General features: G+C 41.9%; 1 protein-coding gene across 4 annotated transcripts in view; it reads left to right on the top strand.

Moving 5' to 3' along the window:
• insc (INSC spindle orientation adaptor protein) overlaps positions 1-24,601 on the top strand; it is a 71,679-nt gene that overhangs the window by 31,312 nt on the left and 15,766 nt on the right. For 3 of the 4 annotated variants that reach the window (XM_080761769.1, XM_080761767.1, XM_080761766.1), the window contains 5 exons: positions 7,145-7,559; positions 7,786-7,838; positions 8,549-8,672; positions 9,398-9,511; positions 21,480-21,605. In XM_080761769.1, coding sequence (XP_080617895.1) covers positions 7,158-7,559; positions 7,786-7,838; positions 8,549-8,672; positions 9,398-9,511; positions 21,480-21,605 — 819 coding nt within the window. In that variant the 5' untranslated portion in view covers positions 7,145-7,157. The remainder of the gene's footprint in view (positions 1-7,144; positions 7,560-7,785; positions 7,839-8,548; positions 8,673-9,397; positions 9,512-21,479; positions 21,606-24,601) is intronic. The other variant, XM_080761768.1, reaches the window with a different exon arrangement.

The raw sequence follows: 24,601 nt of genomic DNA, 5'->3' as shown, positions 1-24,601 counted from the left end.
TGCCCGTCCATATGTAGCAGAGCAGTAAATAAGAGCAGGAACCTATCATATCTACCCTATTGTATGTTTGATTTCCCATGTGGGAGAGCCAGGTTTGAACTCAAGTCTTGATCACATTGGGTTTCCCCAAATCCCCTCTGGGATCAAAGCTGGATAGGCTCTAGTATGCACATCAACAGCCATATTGGAAGGATATTGGGCCTCATCCTTCGTATGTAGGTGTCACCAATGTTTCTAATGAACGCTCTGTTCCATTGTGGTCAAACGGAGTCACGGTGTCGATATAGTGCATGGTTGGCTCAATGGAAAAACTCTGCTACAAATTTGGGCCCAGGGAGCCTCATGGTTCCTGAGGGGGTTCCAGATGGCCCTGTATGGGAGTGTAACTCTCAGCGTTGTGGGGGTCCTTGAAATAAAGAAGTTTGAGAACCACTGTGCTACACTAAATGGAACAGAGCCTTCATTAGTAGGCTACCATTGGTAATTTGATCATTAGTTATTGGAACTTTCCAATACAAGGTACCTAGAGTAGCCTAATGTCTTCCTTGGCCAGGATGAGATTCCACTTTGGATCAGTGGCAACAATTTACAACAATTTACAATTTAGGCATTTAGCAGACTCTCTTAATCCAGAGCGATTTACATTAAGCAATAATTTGTTCTTGCCAAGAACAAAAAGGCATGGGTATACATCACATATAAAATGCATTTATCATGAAACATGCTTAAGCTAAGAACGTAACTAGAACATATCTATATAATGACACTATACATATAAACTATACTATGCTATACATATGTATAGCATAGTGTCATTAATGCACGCCTGCGGTGCTGCAGCAACTCACCTGCAAAGGCAGCGCAGAAGTGCATTAATGACGTTAAACTACCCCATCGAGTGCAATACAGTTACCATTAAAACTAAGATAGTCACTAACAAATATTTATTTTTTGAATGACAGATAGCCACTACGACTATAATGAATGAATGAATGAATGAAATGTCACAAGAAACTCGTTAGCCTAGCCACCCAGTCTGCTGCGCTCTGGTAGAACAGGGCAGCTGATTTATTTGTTTTGATTAGGTGTTACATCATGCTCGTTTGAAGCACGGCTAGAAGTTTCAACCAATCAGATTGCTTCCTCGAAACGACCTGTTTTGTATAATGCCTCTTAGGCCCAGGCCACTATATGGATATTTTGCTAAACGCACATTTGTTTGTACGTTTGGGCCTTTCAGCCACAGGCAAATGAGTTTTCGGGCACTCAAAAGGAGGTATCCAGATCAGTGGATCTGTGTAGTCATGCGAAACGGAGCTTTTGAGAAACGTTGATGTCACCGCTTATTAGCGCATAGCATTTTTACTATAATTAGGTGAGAAATGCAGCTTGTGTCTGCATGGAAACGGATATCTATCCAATTGTTCATGTTTATATATCGCTGTTAACAAATCAACTGCAGCGAACAAACGTTCTGCTCTGCTGCATCCAATAATAAATATATCAGCATACTAGTCCAGTGTGGACTGGTGATTTCATTTGTATTGGTGCCGAGTGCGAAGCTTGAACAATAGGTTAATTGCGGACCGCTACAGATAAACTGTGGATATTAACCAAATAAGGACCCAGGCCAAATGCCATTGCAGTATAGGCTACACCTGCAACAAGTGTATGCGTGGTGTGTGCATTGCCATGCGAAACTATATTCTCGTGCTGTATTTTGCTCTCCATTTCATGGTCATGGAGGGGAGAGAGAGAGGTGTGAATGGTGAGAAGAAAGTATATAGTGGATCGCCGTGCAGCGTGCGCACATTATCTCTCTCCTGTTTAGGTAATAAAGGGCGCACCCTTAACTGCATTTGTCACTGTGCCTGCATGCCGACAATGTGCGCATGTGAACTTTTATTAGCCTACATTATAACGTGACATTTATTATACACCTCGAAAATATAGCCACTCTACAAGCTCACAACTGGTTGTGGACACTTCTATAGGTCTGACTCTGCTATTATTTTCTGTGCAGGACTTGCCAAGTCGCCAGAGCAATGGTAAAAAAAACACGTTTAAATGATATGGAGAGAATATAGTCGAGAGTCGGGATTTGGAGATTTACGCACATAGTGTGACATGTTGACAAACAATTCAAGAAACATGTTCCACTTCCACTCATGATTTAGGTGGCTTTTAAAATGCGGTAATTATTCCTTCATTAAAAAATATGATTGACACCTCATCAGTGTAAATCTAATATAATATACCAGTAGCCTACAATTGAAACCTGCTACTGCAGTGATTTTATCCTGTGTTCAATGCGTTTCTGCGTTTGTGTGTGGACACGGATATCTCTGTCGTATGGGCAGAGATTCTTTCTAAAAAATATCCGTTTTGCAAAAGGTCCATATAGTTGTAGCCTTATAGTCACGAAATGTCCTCACAAATCACAACTGGGTTGTTGCCAGCAGTTAAAGGCTCCTGTGATTGCATTTCTTTCCTCATATAGCCCCTACGTATACTGTAGGGCAGAGACATCAAGGTAAATTATATCACAAATAGAATCCCAGTGATCCAGTGAACTGGCAATGCAATCATTTCTCTCTCCACAAGACCGCTGCGTGGCATCATGGTGTGCGTGCGACGGGTGTACGTGGGTGCTGCTGTGGAAACAGAGACACATTTGTGTGCTTCTATAGATTTGATACACACACAAATACGTAGGCTAGCCTATAGTGTAAATACAGTCAATTCAATTCAATTAAAGGAGCTTTATTGGCATGAGAAAACATACGTTTACATTGCCAAAGCAAGTGTCAAGATATAATAAAAAACAGTTGAAAATGGGGAAAGTGCAGTTGTAGGCTACAGCATTTTGTAAACAGAGCTGTCACATTGTGTCTTTATATACATGTTACAGGGTATAAAGCTTTTTTTTCTTTTTCTTTTTTTACAAATAGCAACAGTTTTATACACTTAACAAATGGGGACAAATAGCTGCATTTTCAAGACTATTTCATTTAAATAGCATACAAAAAAAGAAAGAAAAAACTAATAAAAAAACAAGTCAGATTTAAGATGTGTTTAAAGGTAGCAGCTCTGATTACATGTGTAGCAGGTCTAGCGGTCTACTTAGTACAGATAGTAGTCACACTGAGTTAACAATAGATAGTCAGAAGCATCTATGATAAATCATGATGTGCTTGTCTTTGGCTGTGAGATCACACGCTAGTGGCAAACATGCACACACACCCACATGCACACACGCACACATACAGTACACATATACACATGCACAGGGTGAGAGAGAGAGAGAGAGAGAGATATAGATAGATAGATAGATAGATAGATAGAGAGTTTTTATCATACTATGCATAATGCTGACAATCTCTCACATTGTCACACATCGACGCGCTCATCTCCATAGATCTCCTGACGGGGATAACAGAGCTGTTGTAGTCTGACCCGTCCATGGCCCTGAATGTAAATATTTGTTATGCACTGTGAGCTGGAGATGACCTCTTCCCATCCCTGTTCAGAAAACAAACCTAAAAAAAGAAAGAAAAAAAAAGACAAAGCTATTATTATCATCATGTTTGTTTTTTTCTCCCTCTGGTGAGCAGTGGTGTAATGTAACTAAGTACATTTACTTAAGTACTGTACTTAAGTACAATTTTGAGGTATTTGTACTTGAGTAGTTCCAAATCTTGAGTAGGTTACTTTTACTTCTACTCCACTACATCTCAGAGCCAATTTTTTTTACTTTTACTCCACTACAATTATTTGAAAACTTTAGTTACTACTAGTTACTTTTGAGATTTTAATTTTGATTGTAAAACATACAGTACAGGCTACAGCCCTATATACCCTATATTACAGCCATTTTAAAATAGCAAATGTACAAGCTCACAATATGCATCGCGATGCGACACATTTTGAACTTGAAATGAGACATTCTGCAATATGAGTATACTTTACAACTACACATACACAGTGATTCTCTTTAGCAAACATATACAGCCTCTATATTGTTTGACAACTTAATTTGCAGCCACACCTTCCTAATATCTCAGCCTGTTTAGCCATACGGGTATAATAGCCGAAACCCAATATGTGACCATGAGCAAAAAGAAATTCAACATAAAGGTTCTAGCATACGTCTGTGGGCCAATAAACAAATATGCATGTCTCAAAGGCACTCTATCAGGCCAAAGGGAAACGAGGTTTACCCTTCCGAACACATTCAATATGAGCTTTGTTTGGAGTCCTCGTGCAATGACAATGCCTCCCCTTTCATTTAACAACTAACACTCGATGCCGACGCAATATTTCGAATAGAGTCTCCATTGACATACAGTGTATCATTTCCATAAAATAAAAAAACACACCAGACAATACCATTGGAGGCGGAGACGAGAAGCTTCGTTAGCACACCCGCGCTGCTTGTTTGCTCAGAGGCGGAGGAGGGAATCACGACAATCGACCCATCTTCCCTCTGCCAGGGTTTGCCTCATTGAGTGGTGGACCGTGGAGACCCCCTTTAAGCTAACGTTCAGCTGGGTCAATTGTAGCTAGGATTTAAGTGGCATAGTTGGTCTCTGAACTGTTTGGTTGATTTGACCCAGCGATATAACACCAGCCCTGAGTTGATGGTGAAGGTTTGACTAACGAGCATAGACAACTCGCCTGTGAGATACTTGACCTCTCACCCCCAACATTGATTTTTTTAGGAATGCTGTGGTGTTTCAAATGTATCTTTGGAATATGTTACTATATGTCACAGAGGAAAGACTCTCTGGATCTATAAGTGTACTATTTACGACGCGTTGAGTAAATGTATCTCTGCTTTGTGCAGGGAATTGGATCCATCAAGCGTACACAAATTGAGAGCAAACTGGATGATCAATACAGGTCCATTAGGCACGTGTGAACTTACAGTGCTCCAACCCATTGCATTACAAAGCAGTCAGACCCTATTTGATTTCAGCAGATGTCATCTGCTTTATTCATCCTTGTATACTATGTTTGATATGATATTGATGATATGAAACTCTGCAATCTGTTAGTCTGTGCTATCCCCCAAACAAATCAGTTTGGGCATGTCATTGTAGATGACAAATATTTGCGATGCATACATGAGCATCATGATTCAAATTCTAGTATACTAAGTTCTATATTTATCTTCTATTTCCTCTATTCATACTTTAGTAAGTGAGTTTCTGTGTTGTTCATGCTTTAGTAAGTAAGTTTCTGTGTTGTTCTGGAAATTTGTTTTGTGCACAGCAGTCATCAGGATATACATAATAAAACATATGCAAACAAACAGATCACACAGTATATAGACAGAAACAGTGCCAACAGAAGTCATAGTTCCAAGAGGCATCACATCACACTTTATGCACGGAACTGAGATGGGGCCTGCTTGTTCATAAGTCCTATACTTATGGGAACAAACGATCTTGAGACCCTAGCCTGCAGGGAAGGTACCATGTACCGTCGCCCTGATGGTAAAAGATGGTATTGGCTGTGTAACGGGTGTGTGTTGTCCCTAGTAATAGCTTTCCCCTTCCTGAGTACCCGGGTCTCATACATTGAGGTCATACTCTCAAATCGTACCCCAGCTATTTTGCTGGACACGCTGATGATTTTATGGAGTTTGTTCTTATTGACCAATGATAATGAGCCATACCATGAAACAAAACAAAATGTCAATGCACTCTCCACAAAGGATCGATGAAAAAGTGCCATAATATTTTTTTCAACGTTATAATCTCTCAGTCTGCGCATAAAATGCAGCCTCTGCTGACCTTTCTTGTAGATGGAATGAGTGTTGGAATTCCATGTCAGCTTGGAATCAATCGTTGTACCCAAGTACTTATATTCCTCCACAATCACTACCCCATCCCCACCAATGACTAATTCCTGGTGTGCATGAGCACCAGTCCTATAAGGTCCAATATGACCTCCTTAGTTTTTTGGATATTAAGCTGGAGGAAGTTACTCCTGCACCAACCGGCAAACTCGTCCACTGTTCTTCTATAGCTTAGCTCATCATCCTCAATCAGACCAACAATAGCTGTTATGTCTGCAAATTTAACAATACAGGTGTTATCTGACTCGCTCCTACAGTCGCTTGTATACGGCTTGAACAATACCGGTGAAATCACGCTCCCTTGCGAAGCCCCCGTGTTAGTCGTAATGGGGAGAGATATTGCTTTATTCACCTTGACCTGTTGTACCCGCTCAGTCAGGAATGACTCCACCCACCTGATGTCGCGGTTTCCATGCGGACAGAGAGCAGGGCTGCACAAGGTAATCGAGTCTAGATCGGCACAGACTCGCTCTTGAGGGCTTTATAAGCCACTTCCACTCAAGGCTGCTTGGTTTCGGACGACACTTAATATGGCGCAGCCTTGCGTGAAGCCGTGAACGCGCATATCGAGGGCAAGTGTGTAGGGCGAGTGACGAGGAACTGGTTTCAGATAGGGGGATATTAAAGAGTTTCCTCATCAAAATATGAGGTCTCATTGTGTTAAATGCAGAGGAGAAGTCTACAAAGAGTACCCGAGAGGTTTATCTAGATGGTAGTAGATTTTATTAAGCATAAGAAGAAGGGCATCATCAGTGCCCCTCCCCTTTCTGTATGCAAATTGCAAGGGGTCTATCTTGTTTAAAAGTTCTAAAGGGGGTCTCAGGGGGTCCCCAGCTAAAGGATTGATAGTTAGCATAGCAACCAAATGGATCATTATGGGTACGTGTAACTCAGAGACTGTACAAATGGTTGGTTCCATTTTTACAGTTACATGAACTTGTTACATGTTACATCAACGTGTCACAGCGCTGCGACACGCTGCGATGCGCTGCGCTACGTTGAGGTTGTGAGCTTGTAGATAGGCTATTTTTCAGCAAGTGTAAAAACAGTCATTACGATGGCATCAAGGCCCGCCAAAATACATTTTAGTCGACTAAATCAGCTGTAGATTTAAATCGACTTAAATCTTATGATATTTAGTCGACTACAACTAGAGTAACACTAAAACATTTCAGGTGACTAAAATGTGACTAAAAACACTAAATGAAAACTATTCAAGAGATTACGACAAAACTAAAATTAAATTTTACACTCTTTCTCTCTCTCTGCCCCTCCTCACAGCAGCAGCAGCAGGATGCAGTCCCTGCAGGTGGACTCGGTGCAGCGCTGGATGGAGGACCTGCGTCACATGACCGAGGTGGAGTGCATGTGTGTCCTCCAGGCCAAGCCCATCGGCGTGGAGGAGGACGCCCAGCAAGGGGAGCTGATCGTGGGCTCGTCCGTGCTCGGCGTCGGGGGTGGTGCAGGTGGGGGTAGCGGTGTGGGGGGAGGAGGGGACCACGTGGCCAGGAACAACCTCCAGACGCTGCTGCGCCGGGCGCTGGTGGTGAGCACGGAGCTGGGCAAGATGTTCCAGAGGCTGGAGAAGGGCCGCTGGCAGAGGGTCCACAGCACGGCCGTGCGCGCCAACTGCCACGTGCGCTCGCTGGTGCATGAGTACGGAGCGGCACGCAACACGCCGCCAGAGATGCAGAAGGTGTGTGTGTGTGTGCGTGTGTGAGTGCGTGCGTGTGTGTATTAGTAGTAGTAGTAGTAGTAGTATTATACAATAATACAAAATATAAATCCCATATGTTGACATCAATGCTATAGAATGCTCGAAGTCAAATTCGATTTACCATCATCCTGAGGACTCATTTCTAAACAAAGACTTTGGAAACCTGTCTGTATAAACCTGTCACTTGTTTAATGTCACTTTTCAGCATGAGAAATCTCTCCTTGATAAGTGCATGGAGCTGACCAATATCACAGAGAGGTAAACACACACACAAACAGACGTATGAAAGTATGGAACATGGATGGAGAATAACGTGTTCCTTCCACGAGCTACGTCCAACCAGGGAAACTCCCCCCTGTCAGGTGTAAAGGAGCAACTTGGACACTCAAGCATGAACGAAGCATGAGTTAAGTCCGTTGCTCTCCCCAGGTTGGCGAAGGGTGTGTAGAGCCCAGGATCACATTAGATGATTGACACAGGGGTGAAAAATGGGTTACAAAATCGTGGGATAAAAAATATATTTAAAAAAAGAAAGTATGGAACATGTTAAAAAAGTGCTTATGACTAAACCTCCTAACTCCATTGGATCCATCGGTCAAACCACATAACTTTTTTGGGGCTTGGAAAGTCAAATCTCCACATCGATTTTCCAAAACCTCCTAACTCACTTGAGCTGGGTACAGTGAGGACAGAGGACACATTCATTGTGTTAAAAACACATTTAACGAAAAGAAAATATTTTGGTGTCTGCCCGACAGCAGAGATTTAAGTAGTTCAATAATACAGCCGGTTCAGGAGCCACTAGCTAATTGTACAAAAGAGCTCATTCACATCATGTTCTCTGCCATCTCCAGATGCCTTCACACATTGACATGTTCTCTGCCATCTCCAGATGCCTTCACACATTGACATGTTCTCTGCCATCTCCAGATGCCTTCACACATTGACATGTTCTCTGCCATCTCCAGATGCCTTCACACAGAAGATGAATACTTCCTCAAGTCCATGAGGGAGGCCATTCATGAGATCCTCACTGATGTCAGTGACTCCTTCAGCAACATGATCGACATGGCCTTGGCCAATGAGATCCAGGTATGATGTGAACCAATCCGATATATTGATTTTTATCATAACCTTCATACAAAGTAAACCATTGTAACTTCGTCCGGTTCAGGTGATCAATATTGTCCTTCTAATATGAGGAGGCCACGGTTTTTCAATTACTTTTTAAATTTATTTTATAAAAGAAAATCAAATTTCCCAAATAATTAGTTTTGAATTACATTTCAAGGTTAAAATCATTGTTTTACGTATTGTAAGTCACACGTGACTAAAATGGTACGGTGGGTTCTTAGTACTTCGCATTATCACAGACATTTAAAAACCAGCCAAGTTCATTTCTAAACTAATTTACATTCAAATAACTCTTGACAATTAGGGCTACATTATGGCTCAACCACTAAATAGGCTGACCACATAATCACTATGGTACATCCAGGGTCTGACAATGAGACTGGCGCAGTATACTGTAAAGCCCTCAGTGTTAATGTATACTCTGAAATAAAGTAGAATTTTTCACATCAACAACTTGAACACCAGCAAGATATTTAGAGCAAAACCATGGAATTGTGGACAAAATCTTATCCAACAATATCAAAAGATTCTTTAGTTTGGGTCTGAGAGGCTATAAATCTCATCAAATGGTAGTTCCGTAGCTCACATGCCGAATAAATAATGAGCCTTGACATGAAAAAGGTTGAAAATCACTGGAACAGAGGCTTTTAAAGGGGTTAACCTGAGTGTTTGTTTCCCTACAGGTGCTGATCCGACAGATAGAGTCCTCAGACAACGTGTACACCATCGGCAGTGCGATCAGCAACCTGCTGTCCCTCACACAGGATGGACCTCAGCTGTGCAGCATCATAGCCAAGGTGCAGGGGCTCATTTACTGTATTCTTTTGTTAATATTCAATGCAGGCGTGCTGATATGACAGCAAGGCCTTGAGGCTTGTGTGAGGAGCACCCGAGCGAGCTGCCAAGCGAGTGAGTTCCCAGCTGATGGCCCTGTGCGACAATCCCAGTGTCTGATTTGGCAAGCATGGTTGCAGGAATCATTTATATCATGACTCAAAACGAGCGCAACCTAGGTTCCCTATAGCTATCCTGGGGGAAAGAAATCGCTGTATAATCCTGCAGTGTTTATTACTTGCGCAAGCAGAGCGTGCAAGTACTGCCATCGGCTGGATATGTACAGTATGTATGTCGGTGTACTCCACCGGCCAATAAGGGATGTTCTTGATGACATAACTTGATGACATAACTAAAGTACGTTTCAAGGTTGCTTCTGGGGGGGGGGGGGGGGTCTGGAACAACATATTTTCAGATGGGGGTCCGCGGCCAAATACAGATAATTCTGGGGGTCCTTGACATGAAATAATTAAGTTGAGCACCACTGACATAGAAACAGTTTTCCTAACAGAAAACTGTTTTAGAAGACATATCTTTTTAAATCGGCCCCAGGTCATTTAACCCATTTTGGGCAGGAACCCATTTGGTGTTAGCATTACGTTATGCTTAAGCGAAACCCTCTGTTGTGTATCTGCTCGTCTGCCTTGCTCCCGTTTTGTGTATTGAGCGCGATCCTTTGCAAACATCCCAGTCATTTTCACCATAGACCAAATAGATGACCTCCATGCACTCTGAAAGTCCTGAACTGACGTCAACACTGCGAGATCTCTATATCTATCCTTCAGCCATCCTTCTCTATCTGTCCATCCAGACAGTCTCAAACAGCCATTAGTCCACTGACCGCTTCCAGGATGCCCTGATAAGACCGCTCCTGATGGCATGCACATGCACATGCACATGCACATGCACATGCACATGCACATGCACATGCACATGCACATGCACATGCACATGCACATGCACATGCACATGCACATGCACATGCACATGCACATGTACATGCACATGCACATGCACATGCACGCACACAGAGGGCCTCAGGCGTAACACTGCTGGTTGTTCCTGAGCTGACCTTTTGGGCGTTGCCTCCGCTCCATTACGCAGCTACGTGTGTCCCTGTGTACGTGTTTGTCTGTCCAAGTAGACGGACCGCTGCAACACCTAAAGTGAGTACAGCACAGAGTATAGTGGCACAGAGTACACTATACAGTACGAGCCCTGGGCCCTCCTTTTTTTCGTTTTTCAATTTACTTTTTATTGAAATTTAATCAAACGTACATGTAACGAAACGACTATGACAATTGACAATACATACAACAGAAACAAAACAAAACAAGACAATATACGTACAATACACACAAGGGGAGATATCTGCCTCTCTTCTCTATTGATGATCATGATACATACAGACATGAGTAATCCATCTAAACCGGTTATCTGTGAAGACTTCAACCTGACCTCTAAAGCTGAATGTAATTCTCTCCATAATAAATATGGCCCTCCTTTGTTAATCTCTCCTTAACCCTAGAACACCAAACCCGAGGGAGGTATGTGAGCAGGGAAATAAACCTACTTTCTATGATGTCACTGAGCATCAGGAAGGTATAGAAAGACCCACCCACCTCAGACATCAGCAACATTATGAAAAATATATAATTGTCCGGGTGAAAATCACCTGTGTTTAGTATTCTAGGGTTAAAACATACCTTTATCTGGAGCAGCGCTGGCCTAGCGGTTTAGGTGCATACCACATCCATAGGCTCAAATGCGTCCTGAGAGCAATTGCGTGTTACCCCCTGTCTCTATCTCGCTGTTTCTTGTCTCAGTCTCTTCTGGCAGCAAAGCCCAAAAATAAATCTAAACTCATTTGGCGCCAAAATCACCTTTTTATGCCTGTTTTCCAAAAGCCCCGGGATCAATTGATTCCGGTGATCAACTGTGTCCTGTACTCATAACACTCCAGTTCCGGTGATCAACTGTGTCCTGTACTCATAACACTCCAGTTCCGGTGCGGTGAGAAAAGAAAAAAACGTAAATGAAAATTCCGCTGGCTTATGCTGTCTATGGGGACGCATGATTTAGAATGTAAATATCTCGGAATCTTCTTTTTAGACTAAAAACTAGCTTGATTTGCACCTCATTTCTCCAAACGATATGATCCTACAGTACCTTACAAAAAGTATGTTTTGGGTGGATTAAATGACAATTGTTACATAGCGGATTTTTATTTACTGACTGGCAGTTTCCGGCCAAATCGGCTTTTAAACTAAAGGTGCTCAATGTTGAAAATGTGCGGCACTCTGAGCACTCCACCAGATGGCGCTGTGGTGTCGAATGAGTTTAAAAAAACATACCATTACCGTGCATCAATGTGTGCACTGTACATATATTAGTCACACACACAAATCCCCGCCCGGAAGTAGGACGTTATTCTGTGTGCATAGAGCCTATTCACTGTTCACTTCTGTCTATCTGTCTCTTTCTTAAGACCTTGTTTTCCTTGTCTCTGTCTTTCCCTATCATTCTGTCTTTACTTCTTTATCTCTGTTTATTTATGCTCATCGCTTCCTCTCACACTCTGTCTGTCTTTCTCCGTCCTAACACTGCCTCTTATCCCTCCCTCCCTATCTGTTTCTTCCTCTCTGCTTATCTGCCACCCTCATAGTCATTAGCTATAGTATACTGCTTGTACACAGATGCAACAAACAGAAAAGTCCTATCTGTTTGTATTTAAACGATGTTAAACTAACCAACATTGCAGCTGTATGAAAAGTTTGAGTTATCCTCTTTCTACCTGCAATAAAGTGTAATGTTTCATAAGAATCCACGTACTGTAGACATGCTATACATTATGAGCTACTTTCTGTCAAGAAATTCCGTGCGGGTAATTATTTTTTCAAGTTTTGGAGTTTGGAAGCGCTCATTTTCCAACCGCAACTTCCTGCTGCTACCTCCTGCATTATTATGTTATGTGCAATTTCAAAACAGGTGGTACGCAGGACCAGCGAGCGCTTCCAAATGCGAACACTTCTTCTTGACAGAAAGTAGCTCACGGTGGATTTTTATGGAAGAAACACTTTGCAGATGGAAGAGGATAATCCAAGCTTTTCATGCAGCTGCAATGTTGGTGAATTTAACATTTCTGTTTGGATGTATGGGCTGTCAATGGTTGGTGTTGCAACTCTAGATTAAAGAAATCTAGTGTTACTAGGGCTGCATGGCCCCATGGCTGAAGCCCAGTTCAAACCCGGAATCTTGCGTTATGTGACGTTAAAGTACCTCCTGAGACAAGAGTCTAGACTCTGGTCCATTCTGTCACTGAGACAGAATGTGGTTTTCGATCTGTATATTACTACCCATCTTTGGTGTAAAGACAAAGCAGCATCAGACGACTCCCAGTGGCTAATAATGACGAATGAGGCTGCTGCTAAGAGCTCCAAGAAAAGCTGTGCTATACCTTGTACAGATTTATGTGTAGGACATCTGAGTCAGTAAATGACATCATCACTGTCATAACGGACCCTACACGAAGTTCTGTCACGTTTGTATGCCAGAAACTGAACAATGTGGGCTATAATTTTCTTTTTCTTTTCCTTTCTGTTATTGAGTTGTGTGTTTAATTGTGACATGGATGTCACTGGGTCTAAAATAAAGAGCAAATTGAAAAACCTGACAGAGAGGGATTTTGTTGGGTGATTGTGTAATGCAGTAGTAAATAGTCCAGTGACATGCAGGCAATATATCTCATGCCCCGTTTAAAACACCTGGGAGGATCGAGGTGGAGACAGTTCAGAAACATTCATAAATAGAATGCACATGGACATTTAGAAGATAATTTCTATTACTCTGATTAGATCATCTAAGGACACTGGTCTGCTCTCTGTCTGTCTGTCCGTCTGTCCGTCTGTCCGTCTGTCCGTCTGTCTGTCTGTCCGTCTGTCCGTCTGTCCCTCTCTCTCTCTCTCTCTCTCTCTCCCTCTCCCTCTCCCTCTCCCTCTCCCTCTCCCTCTCTCTCCCTCTCTCCCTCTCTCCCTCCCTCCTTTCCTGAATGTGTGTGCTATTTGTGCTGTCTAATATACTCGCTGCTGTATGTCTTACCCTGTCCCTTGTCTGGCGAGTGGCGAAGAAGGTTAATTTTGGTTTATTATTCTCTATCTCTCTCTCTCTCTCTCCTCATGAACAAAGGAGGATGAACAAATTTTGGCTGAAATCTGTTTTTATTTATTTTTTATAATGAATGAGGAATACAGAAATCGTCCGCCTATCCATTATAGCTCATTTCCTCTAGTCACTGTAATAGATTTCCTCTCAAACGTTTGTTTTCTCTTCCACAAATTTGCTCCTGCTTTCAGAATTTCACAACCTGTTGAGCTTGTTCCTATTGTTTCACATCAGAAAACCGCAGTTATATCATTTCCAATAAACCCTCCTTACACAATCATTGTACAGTTGAACAAGGCAAGTTTAGTCATTTATCACATCCGCACATTTTGGTGCAGTCCCTGTTGCAGTTTATTCTATTGGATAATCTGTATTTGCATACTGTATGGGATGATCTTTCCAGGGGGATTAAGAAAGGCACGTTTTTTGACAGAAGCTTGTGCATTGGATTTTGTATTGCAGTAGCAGTTAATTAAAGTGAGTGGCTTTGCATTTACAGATCACCTAATTTTATCATTTTGTGTCCGATCTGTTGAAGACATCCCTGAAATGCCACCAGTGCCAAAATGTTTAGACAATATTGTATGTTTGACTGAATGTAAGTTCAAGGAAAAGTTCACACAAATATTCCTTTTAAAAATATATATAATGACCCATTGTCAATGGGCCATTGACCCCATGACGGCTTGAATACAAGGAGCATTTTAATTTCATGAAGAATCCCCAAAAAGTAAAATGAAGGCCAAGATTAACAACAGTAAAACAACAGTAAAAGATTAACAACAAGATTAACAACAGTAAAACTATATACTATATAACTATATTTCAGACATCTAAAAACCCGGAAGAGACGCCTGCCGCTCGCGGCTTTTAGCATCTTCATGACTCCACTGTCTGGATGCAGTGTAAGACAGCCCTGCCCCTATCCACAAGGAGGAGCAGTGCACCAATTGGGAATTGTAGTCCAGCAAGGAAGTGAGCCCAGTGTCTGTGACAACATGGACACTGCTAAAATCTAAAATATCTAAAACCACATATTACACACACAAAGACCCCAGGAAAGTGTTCTAAATCTTCTAAACATCATTAACAAAAAGGGTGAAGTGTCCCTTTAAGAACAGAAATAGCAGAGCCCACCGGTGGTGCTGGGGTGGTGGGAGCAAACAGGAACCATATGGCAGGAATAATCCAGACCTATAGTTGAGCATAAAGGGGAATTCCACTCATTTTGAACCGTTTACTATGTCATTAATATACCTTAGAGCTGAATGACTGAACAAACTCCACAAGCTACGTATCATTAAAAAAATATATATCTTCACAATGTTACCCAAAGTCATACAAACTAAAATTCTACTTGTGTTTAAGCAATGAGTAAATTATGGGGGGAAAAATGCATTTGAGCTGCAGTGCCTAATTTGTCCAATCCAATCCACTTTATTTATAAAGCACATTTAACACAACAGAGTTGAAACAAAGTACAGTATTTGTAACTCCTGTTTGTCAGATTTGTCAGAACAAGAGAGAGAATACTCCGAACTGACTTTTCACTCTGGAGATTCTCCAGTCTGAGACTTGTCAGAGTCTCTGTCAGATATCATCATTTCCCCCGCTGGCGCTAAACCAACATTTGCGTCACAGAAAGACAACGAGGCCACCACAGCAGCTCTAAGGTATATAAATGACATAAAATGTTGAAAATGAGTGGAATTCCCCTTTAAATACCCCGCCCGATTGGTCAGCTGATTGCCACGTAGGCGAATGACATATGGTCTTGCATAACACTGAATGACTGAACTAACTCCGCAAGCTATGTATTATAAAAGAAAATCTGTTTATATACTCCAAAACCATCCTCACAATGTTACCCAATCCTTTATTACAAGTGAGAAGTGGTACCCATACTCATTCTTTGTGCTCTATCTCCGACCGAACCACACTTTCACCACACATCTCTATATGCAAAATAAATTCGGCACGCTCCCCGAACTGACATAGGCTATTTTTAAGCCGTTCAAGTGTCTTATTTACTCTGCAAATATTACTTTTATGAAACACGCTGTTATTGCTCAACGTCAACAGCCTACGTCACAATCGTCATGTTGGCGTCTACCAACATCGTCATGCTGGCGTCTACTACGCCAACTACGTTCACTTAATGGGGCCAGTCTTTCACAGTGACACACATGTTACATGAACCACGCGCCCGGGATGGTTTCTACCCCTCAATGTCGTATTTGCTGCGCCCTTCTAATGCTGCGCCTGTTGCCAAACACAGGGACACAAACAAGGCCTTTAACCACGCCACTTACATACATTACAACTCGCTTACAATCACACAGGATTGGGTATTATATCACCCTGGGATTTTACAATAGCCTATACATTGCATTTCACATTTATTTCTGTCTCATGAAAAGCGTACATGACCTGAAAATGAACAACCATTTATTTCACTTCAATTGACGTTTGCTTTGGACCAATGCAATTACACACACTACAACTCGCTTAGAATTCGCTAACCTGGCAACCTGGAGCCAGGCTTCCCTCTCTTCCCAGGCCCGCCCCCACAGAGAAACTCATCTCGCGCAGCACAGAATCTGATCTCGCGCAGGACATTGATGAGAGAAAGAAGGAAGAGGACAGATTATACGATCGCTATTTTGCTTATTCCATCTAAATCTCTTTATTTACAAAATAAATGACTCGACGATTCCCTTAGTTACATCAACATTGTTCTTTGTCATTAATTGGATTGGGCCGAAATATCCCCATTACACCGAGCACTTTGCCTATTTTCGCCAGACAGCCAACTGCCCAGACCCAGTACACATGTATACATACGCCTGCACGCACACGCACGCATGACGTGCACACACACACACACACACACACACACACACACACACACACACACACACACACACACACACACACCAACATGCGACTCATTAAATAACTCTATTTCTCCGCACGCGCGCACACAACATTATTCACGTGAAATGCGTCACGCCAATATTGAGATAGCCTACCAATATGTGGGTATAGCCTACAGGCAATTACCGACGGAGTGTATATATACACACACACACACACACACACACACACACAGTCCCGGCTCCCCAAGAAATAGATTAGAATTTATAGATGCGCGATTACATAACAGCTGTGCGTCATTATAGCCACACACGTCTCTAACTTGCGCTCACAGTCGCGATACTTTTCAGTTGTGTGGTACTTTTACATTGATTTAACTGTAATAGAAAGTTCCCATCTCCCAGTCACGGAGCTGCAACACAAAGCAACTGGCCGTTTCTGACCAGTGTTGCCAAATACGCGATTAGTAAGTAATGTAATTTAATTTATCAGCGATTTTGGGATTATTTTTGTAGATTGAAAAAATATTGGGCCTCCTTTGCTCTTGCCATGACAATGTTTGAGAACCACTGCTCTAAAACAATATTAGACAAAGTTTGAGCCACAAACACATTGCTCTCTCTCTCTCTCTCTCTCTCTCTCTCTCTCTCTCTTCTCCTTTTGTATAAATTAAATAGGCCTATTCATGATTCTGCTTATAGAGAAGTAGCCTATGTTAGTTTGTTTTATGGACTTGAGAGCTACTTTCAAAACGACCAGCTCAACATACCCACCAAATAAAACTATCATCCCATTGCTGAAAATAGTGACAAAATGTAATTGAGGGGCCTTTCATATAGGCTACATATAAGACAAACGCACATGGAATGGGAAATAGAGGGGGGGAAATGCAAATCGTAGGCTTTTATTTTTGTTGGTATTTCACTTTGCTACTGATGATTGTAAGCAACAACAAGTATTGCATTGTGTGTTTGAGCTGACAGGCCCTTTTTTATGTCAATCACTCAAGTAATCTCAGGTCATCTAAAGCGGAAGATGCAAAAATCGTTTTTCATATTAAAATTATATATATTTTTACTGCCATGTCATGTGGTCTACCTGCAAAGCCTTTGTAGATCGTGATCTACCATTTGGGCACCACTTAACGTCAGATCAGGGTTTTTTGTCGGCCAGCGCCAACAATGCTCCCCGAAAGCATAATCGCAGCAAATACCGGGCAGTGTGTATGAGCCTTAACATGTTGACTACACTACACTACACATAATAACTAATAACCCGTTTTCAGCTTAAAGCAATTATATTTCATTGAAGCAACTCCTTAGCATTGTTTTCATACCATGGATGTGATAAGAAAATATCAAACATAAGGGAAATATTAAATAGTATCGGGTGTACCAGTTTGGCCTTTTCTTTTTTTTCAATGGGGCAATACATTGATTAAACAAACGTTTGATTGATTGAGTTGTACAATGTTATACAACCCTAAACTACTTTTAGAATACACTACACAATACAATACAATTTCAGAACATATAATATTGGCCAATAATATGTCAAATATGTAAATATTACATATCGCATTGAATGGAAGCGGACCATTTGTAACTTTTGCAAGTTCTCTTTCCAGTTGCTTACAGACCAGAATGAACGTGAATTCCGTCTAAACACGATGCAAACTAATGAAGAACATAAGCATGAACACATCCATGTGGATTTTTATTCACCAACACCAAAGACAAAAATTGTATAGCACACATATACTCCAGGTGTAAAATTATACGCATTTTCAAGGTAAACACTTCAAACTTCCTGGCCACGTAGAGTACGTTTCTGTACACATACTGACGCGATGGCGTCATGGTGGCGTTGACCAATCAAGATATAACGTCCATGTTACAACCGTGAAGCGTTACAACCTTGGCGGCTCTCCCCTACATTTGTTACTAACATTAGGTTGTGGCGAAGTAGAAACGTGGCCAGCAGATACTGTGTTTTGGACAAACAGGCTAGGTATTGGTGTTGATTTGGGTCAACTGGAAAAACAGCGTGGTGTTGTTTTGTGTCTGTGTTTGTGTTGCAGCGCCTCAGTGTGGCCGTACAGGTCATGTGCAACCTCTTCCACAGAGAGATGGAGACACTAAATCTCAGCTGGACAAACATGCATGCATGCATCGCTGCCTTGCATGCTGTGTGCTACTGTTGAGTCTGTCACTTACTTTGACTGATTTATGGCATTGTCTTTCTGTTAAAATCCAACTATGTTAATTTAAGAACTCTGGGCATATAGGTCATTGTTTATTCACTGTGCACACGTGTAGCCTATTGTATCAGACTGTATGTCTGTCCCACAGTCACAATCCTTTAGTAATTAGGCTGTGGAAATATTCAGGACAAAACAATGGTACATTTCCAATAACCCATCCGTTACTACATGTGGAGTCAACTCCCGCCATTTATTTCTTCCCATAGTGCGTGGCGAAGTAGCTCTGGGATGAGTGCGCGCGAAGCGCGCACGAAATTCTAGTGTCATACAAACTAAAATTCTCCTTGTGTTTAAGCAATTAGTAAATGCATTTTTGGGGCAAACCACTTTATTTATAAAGCACATTTAACACAACAGAGTTGAAACAAAGTACAGTATTTGTAACTTCTGTTTGTCAGATGTTTAACAAGAGAGAGAATACTCCAAACTAACTTTTCACTCTGGAGATTCTCCAGTCTGAGGCTTCTCAGAGTCTCTGTCAGATATCATCATTTTCCCCCGCTGGCGCTAAACCAACATTTGCGTCACAGAAAGACAACGAGGCCACCACAAGCCTCCGTCCGTAGCTTATCATGCGTGATGCTCTTTGGAGTTTAAAATGATCTATCAAAATGTCTCTCATGGAGGAGAGAGACCTGCACCTTTGCTGTTTGTTTTTTTTCTCTCTCTCTCTCAGGGATGGCAAGCCTGATGTGGGAGAAAACAGGAGAGGGAATGGTCAGATATGAGGGCAGTATACGATTAGCCACTTCAAGCCTAGCTGCGGCAGAGCAGCCTTAGTGGTGTATATATATGAGACATTCCAGCTCCGCTATAATGGCCTTATTATAGGATAATGGTGGTAGTTACAGAGCCTCTTATTTATTCGTGTAATTCTACCTATCCGCAGTGAATGGAATTCAAACCCAACCTGCATGTTTTTTTTGTTTTTTTTGTCCGAGAATGGCTCTAGTTTTAGATTATGCTATTGTTGTTTATTTATACCATGCTAATCTACATCCCATGAAAAATATGTGTGTGGGCCTTTATGGATGGGAAATGGATTTATTTTTCTGTTCACTATTTAACTTTCCCAGCAGGCCTTTGTTTTACCATGAAGTTTGAATTAACTGAATCATTTATAAAAGGCACCCGGCTGGGTCACCTGAGTGAGGTATTGATGTTCAAGAGACCCGAAACCCCGATGACCTCGGGATATATCACTGAGGATACGTCCCAGGTGCATCCATGCAATGTTTTTTGTTATGCTACTGTAGGTCGCTTTGAGTTAAGCTTGATTGAAAGGTCTAGCACAGAGTAATTTATTGAATATATTCAATAAATTATATATTCGCAGAGTGACGCGTTTTGAGCTTGTGGCTGTTTTTGTGTGACACAGAATGACGAAGTAGGGCATTCTTTACGAAAACAGTTTCTGCCCGACAGTATATGGAATGTGGCCCTCATGCAGTGAGTTTGGAGATTAAAGAGCGTCTTTCAGAACAGTGGCCCAGGAAATGAATCCCAATGCATTTTTCCCATAGGCATTTCTTAAATTATTTATTTAAAGACCTTTTAAGCGTCGTACGAAGCCAACTCTTGTCGTGACAAATCACGACAACACACACAATATTTTGTACCAAACAAATAATTACAAAGAAGAAAAACAACAAAAAAAGTGTTGTAACCTGCCGTTTTTTTCTACTTTCTAATTCTTTGTTTGGCCCGAAGTATTGTGTTTGTTGTCATGATTTGTCATGACAAGAGTTGGCTTCGTACGACGCATAAAAGGTCTTTAAATAAAAAATGTAAGAAATGCCTATTGGAAAAATGCATTGAGATTAATTTCCTGGGCCACTCGTTGTTCTGAAAGGGGGAGGGACTGTGACGCTCTATAGTGACTCTCTCCATCATCACATGTTGCCCACCCCTGGTTTAAGATAGTGAATGGCAAGAGAAAAGCAGCCCCTTTACTACAATGTCCACCTTTTGGCATAATGCCGTTGAACAGTTGAGGCACTCGGTGCAGCAGTAGAAGAATGTGAGCAGAACATTGCTATTCATGCAGTTTGTCGATGTGAAGGTTGTGTACCCGCGTACGTACATGTTGTTGCTCTAAGTCTAAAAGAGCATCAGTTCTGACTTGATTTAGATAAATTAAAATTGATAATAATATCCCATTATGATAATAGTCTATGCCAGTGGTTTTCAACCAGTGGTACAGCTAAATGGTGGAGAGTTGATAACCAAATGGACCCTTTCTAGATCTTTACGTCTTGATTGTAAAATGAATCCAAATGGACCCGTAAGGTCCATTTGGATCTGCATTACGTAATTTACGTAAGAGGTCTACACAATTTAATGTAGAAGAATTGTTATTTTAATCAACGTTTGCCTGTTATCTCTCCTAATAGTACAAACATCAATACAGCATGGAATTGTGGAAATCTTATCTTAACGACAACTAAATTATATTCTAAGTCTTGGGTATGAGAGGCTAAATCTCATCAAATGGTGGTCCGTGGCTCAAATGCTGAATAAATAATGGACCTTGATGTGAAAAGGGTTGAAAACCACTGCTCTATGCAGCAGATAATTATGTCAATAGTCTCTCACTCAGGATTATAATCTTTGTATTTATTTATTTTCAGGAAGGCGCGGTGGTGGCCCTGTTTAAAATCTGCCGACAGGACTGTTTCAGTGAGCTCTATGCTCACGCCCTGCGGACTGTGGCCTCCGTCTGCTGTGTGGAAGAAGGCATCAGCCAACTGGACAAGGTGCAGTCACGTACACACTCACATGAACGCACAAACATAGTATAGACTTACCTTACAGTACCTGCAAGTAACGCACGCACACACTGTTTGTCAGATGTTTAACAATGTTTACTCCGAACTGACTTTTCATTCTGGAGACTCTCCAGTCTGAGGCTTGTCAGAGTCTCTGTCAGATATCATCATTTTCCCCGCTGGCGCTAAACCAACATTTGCGTCACAGAAAGACAACGAGGCCACCACAAGCCTCCATCCGTAGCTTATCGCACGCACACACACACACACACACACACACACACACACACACACACACACACACACACACACACACACACACACACACACACACACACACACACACACACACACACAGATTCTTTGTTGTCATCCTCCTCTTTGTTACAAGTATGGTACGCATTTGAACATGAACACGAGACATGAGTTCAGAGTGTGTTTTGGAGCCCTAAACTTTGGGTGACTTACATGTAATGCGTCATGGCACCTGGATGCGGAACTATAGTGTAAAGAAAGCTGACACTATGGGAGCCGAGGGCAAAGCCAGGAAAGGGAATTAGGCGCACCACCTATGTACTGTACTGTAGATCATTGGTTTTCAAAGTGGGTCTGGGGACCCCTACAGGGGTCCTTGGGGGAGTTCCAGGGGGTCCCCAGCTAAATTATAATGGACTCTTATGGGTCTGTAACTCAGAGGTTCCATTTGTACACACTCAGAGTAACAGTGATTCTACAATATAAATTGGGGTCCCAGAGATAGACATGCCATTAAATGGGGGTCCGTACTCCGTAGACTAATGCATGCATGCCAAACTGGGGATGATTTAAATTAAAACGGTTGAGAATCACTGCTACCTAGAGCCGTAAGAATCTTCTCTCAAGGGGGTCCCTGCTGGCATAGCTTTTCACATGGGGGTCTGCGGGCTAATAAATGTCGATTTGGGGGTCCTTGACATGAAACAGTTTGAGAACCACTGCTGTAGATGCACTGTGGGGCGACAGCCTATAGCTAACAACACTGTAGCGCGCAGACCCTGAGGCTGCCGGTATATAAGTTAGAAGAGTGCGCAGCAATTCAGGAGTCCTGAGTTGGTCTTGGCTAGACTACACTCAATTTAACTCTATTCCTAACCTTAAAATCCCGATCTCTAACCTTAAAACTAACCCTAATTTAACCCCTCATCCTAGCCCATGCACCACGCATGCATGCACGCATGCACGCATGACTCTAGTTTTTTGTTCTTTATTTGCTTCTACTGCCCCCTGGCCTAGAGTGGACTGTATGCCCTCCTTCAGTTCAAATTATTCAGCCCATGTTAGAATTGGCTCACAGCGAGCTATTCCATGCTGAGTTGCCCACATGTATCCAATCCCTCTCGCAAAGTGTTATGGCTGGAATGTCAGTTTATTTTCACAGGTGAATATGCTAAGAGCAGCAGGAGATGCAGTCCCACTCCCATGGCAGAACTATTCCTGTGATCACAGAGTTCGAGGGATCAGTAGTCAGACTGGGGATTTTAGCAGACAAAGAAACACTTGTTTCACTCGTGAGACTTGTTTCGATGGAGCACAAGTTCTCCCAGGGTTGGGAAATGAATACCAGCAGACAGCTGAATGCTGGGAAGATTCAAAAGCACACTGTGAATTACTGTATAAGTGTTAACAATTGTTATGACACATTAAGATGACTGACAGTTAAATTGAACTTGCATATGCAGGCCACAGGTTTCCATTCCAATGGAGGGGGTCACAGCCGGAGGCTGGGGGTTCTTGACATGTGTAAGTTTGGGATCTAGGCTAGTCAATACTGTCATGTCCTACATACGAACATGACAGCCACACGTCCCTAAAACAGCAGCTTGCAACGTACGTATACCTATGGTGAGCAGACTGAGCACAAATCAAGTTGGTTGGCCTAAGCAGTGTTGTACAGTTATGCCCCTGGAGAAATGGAGCTGGAAAAGTTACAGCTACTTAGAAAGTAGCTCAGCTACTTTGAGCTACTTTTTTTTAAGCCCCATTGCCCCTGCCGGCGGAGGGCGGCGGCTCAGAACCTCTGAACAGCGCTCAGTGGGTCAATGGAGACCCAATTGGGACTCTCCGGTTCCAACTCTGATGTTGCAGATTTTCCCCCTGGACCCCACTGGGGTTTAAGAGGTTAAATTGAGAACGTACAATGACGTGGTGTATATGAAACACATATTTATCCTACAAAAATAGTCACATGGCAGCAGAAATATGCCTGTCTCAATTATTAAGTTTTATTAAAAAATAAAATAAAAAGGAGGATACTGTTACATTATGACATTTGATCATGAATGTTACAGAATGTTACAGATATCTTAACTGTAAAATCTACCAGAGGTGACTATAATAAGTAAGTGTTAATACTCAGCTGACATCAGGTCATATCACTTTCTCTTAATTGGAACAAACAATACTACCTACAATCTTGTTTAAAACAATGAACATAACTAATTATATTTGTATTGGTATGACCATGACAGGCCACAGATACAGTAAGCAGGGGCCGCTGAACAATGTTCAGATTGACATAACTAATTATATTTGTATTGGTCTGACCATGACGGGCCGCTGAACAATGTTCAGATTTACATAACTAATTATATTTGTATTGGTATATGACCATGACGGGCCACAGATACATTAAGCAGGGGCCGCTGAACAATGTTCAGATTGACAGAACATAAGTGCATATTTTAAAACAACGTAGGATAAAACCCACACTTGCACATTCTCTCTATCGAGGATTCAATTTTTAGAGTGTCAAATATGTTTTTCCAGTAATGCAAACATCACTTCGTTATGCAAATAATGATGCCACAACGGTGTGCTGTGTTCGTACTTTGTGCGAAGAGCAACTGGGACGGCTCGTAAACCGTCCATGTGTAAAGACAACGATGCAGCGACGAGAAGCGGCCAATGGCATCCCAACAGAGACCGCCAGGGAAGTCTAAACTCAC

This window comes from Protomyctophum bolini (genome assembly GCF_963924005.1).
Source record: "Protomyctophum bolini genome assembly, chromosome: 4".
NCBI lineage: Eukaryota > Metazoa > Chordata > Actinopteri > Myctophiformes > Myctophidae > Protomyctophum > Protomyctophum bolini.
This window is presented reverse-complemented; position numbering and strand designations above follow the sequence as displayed.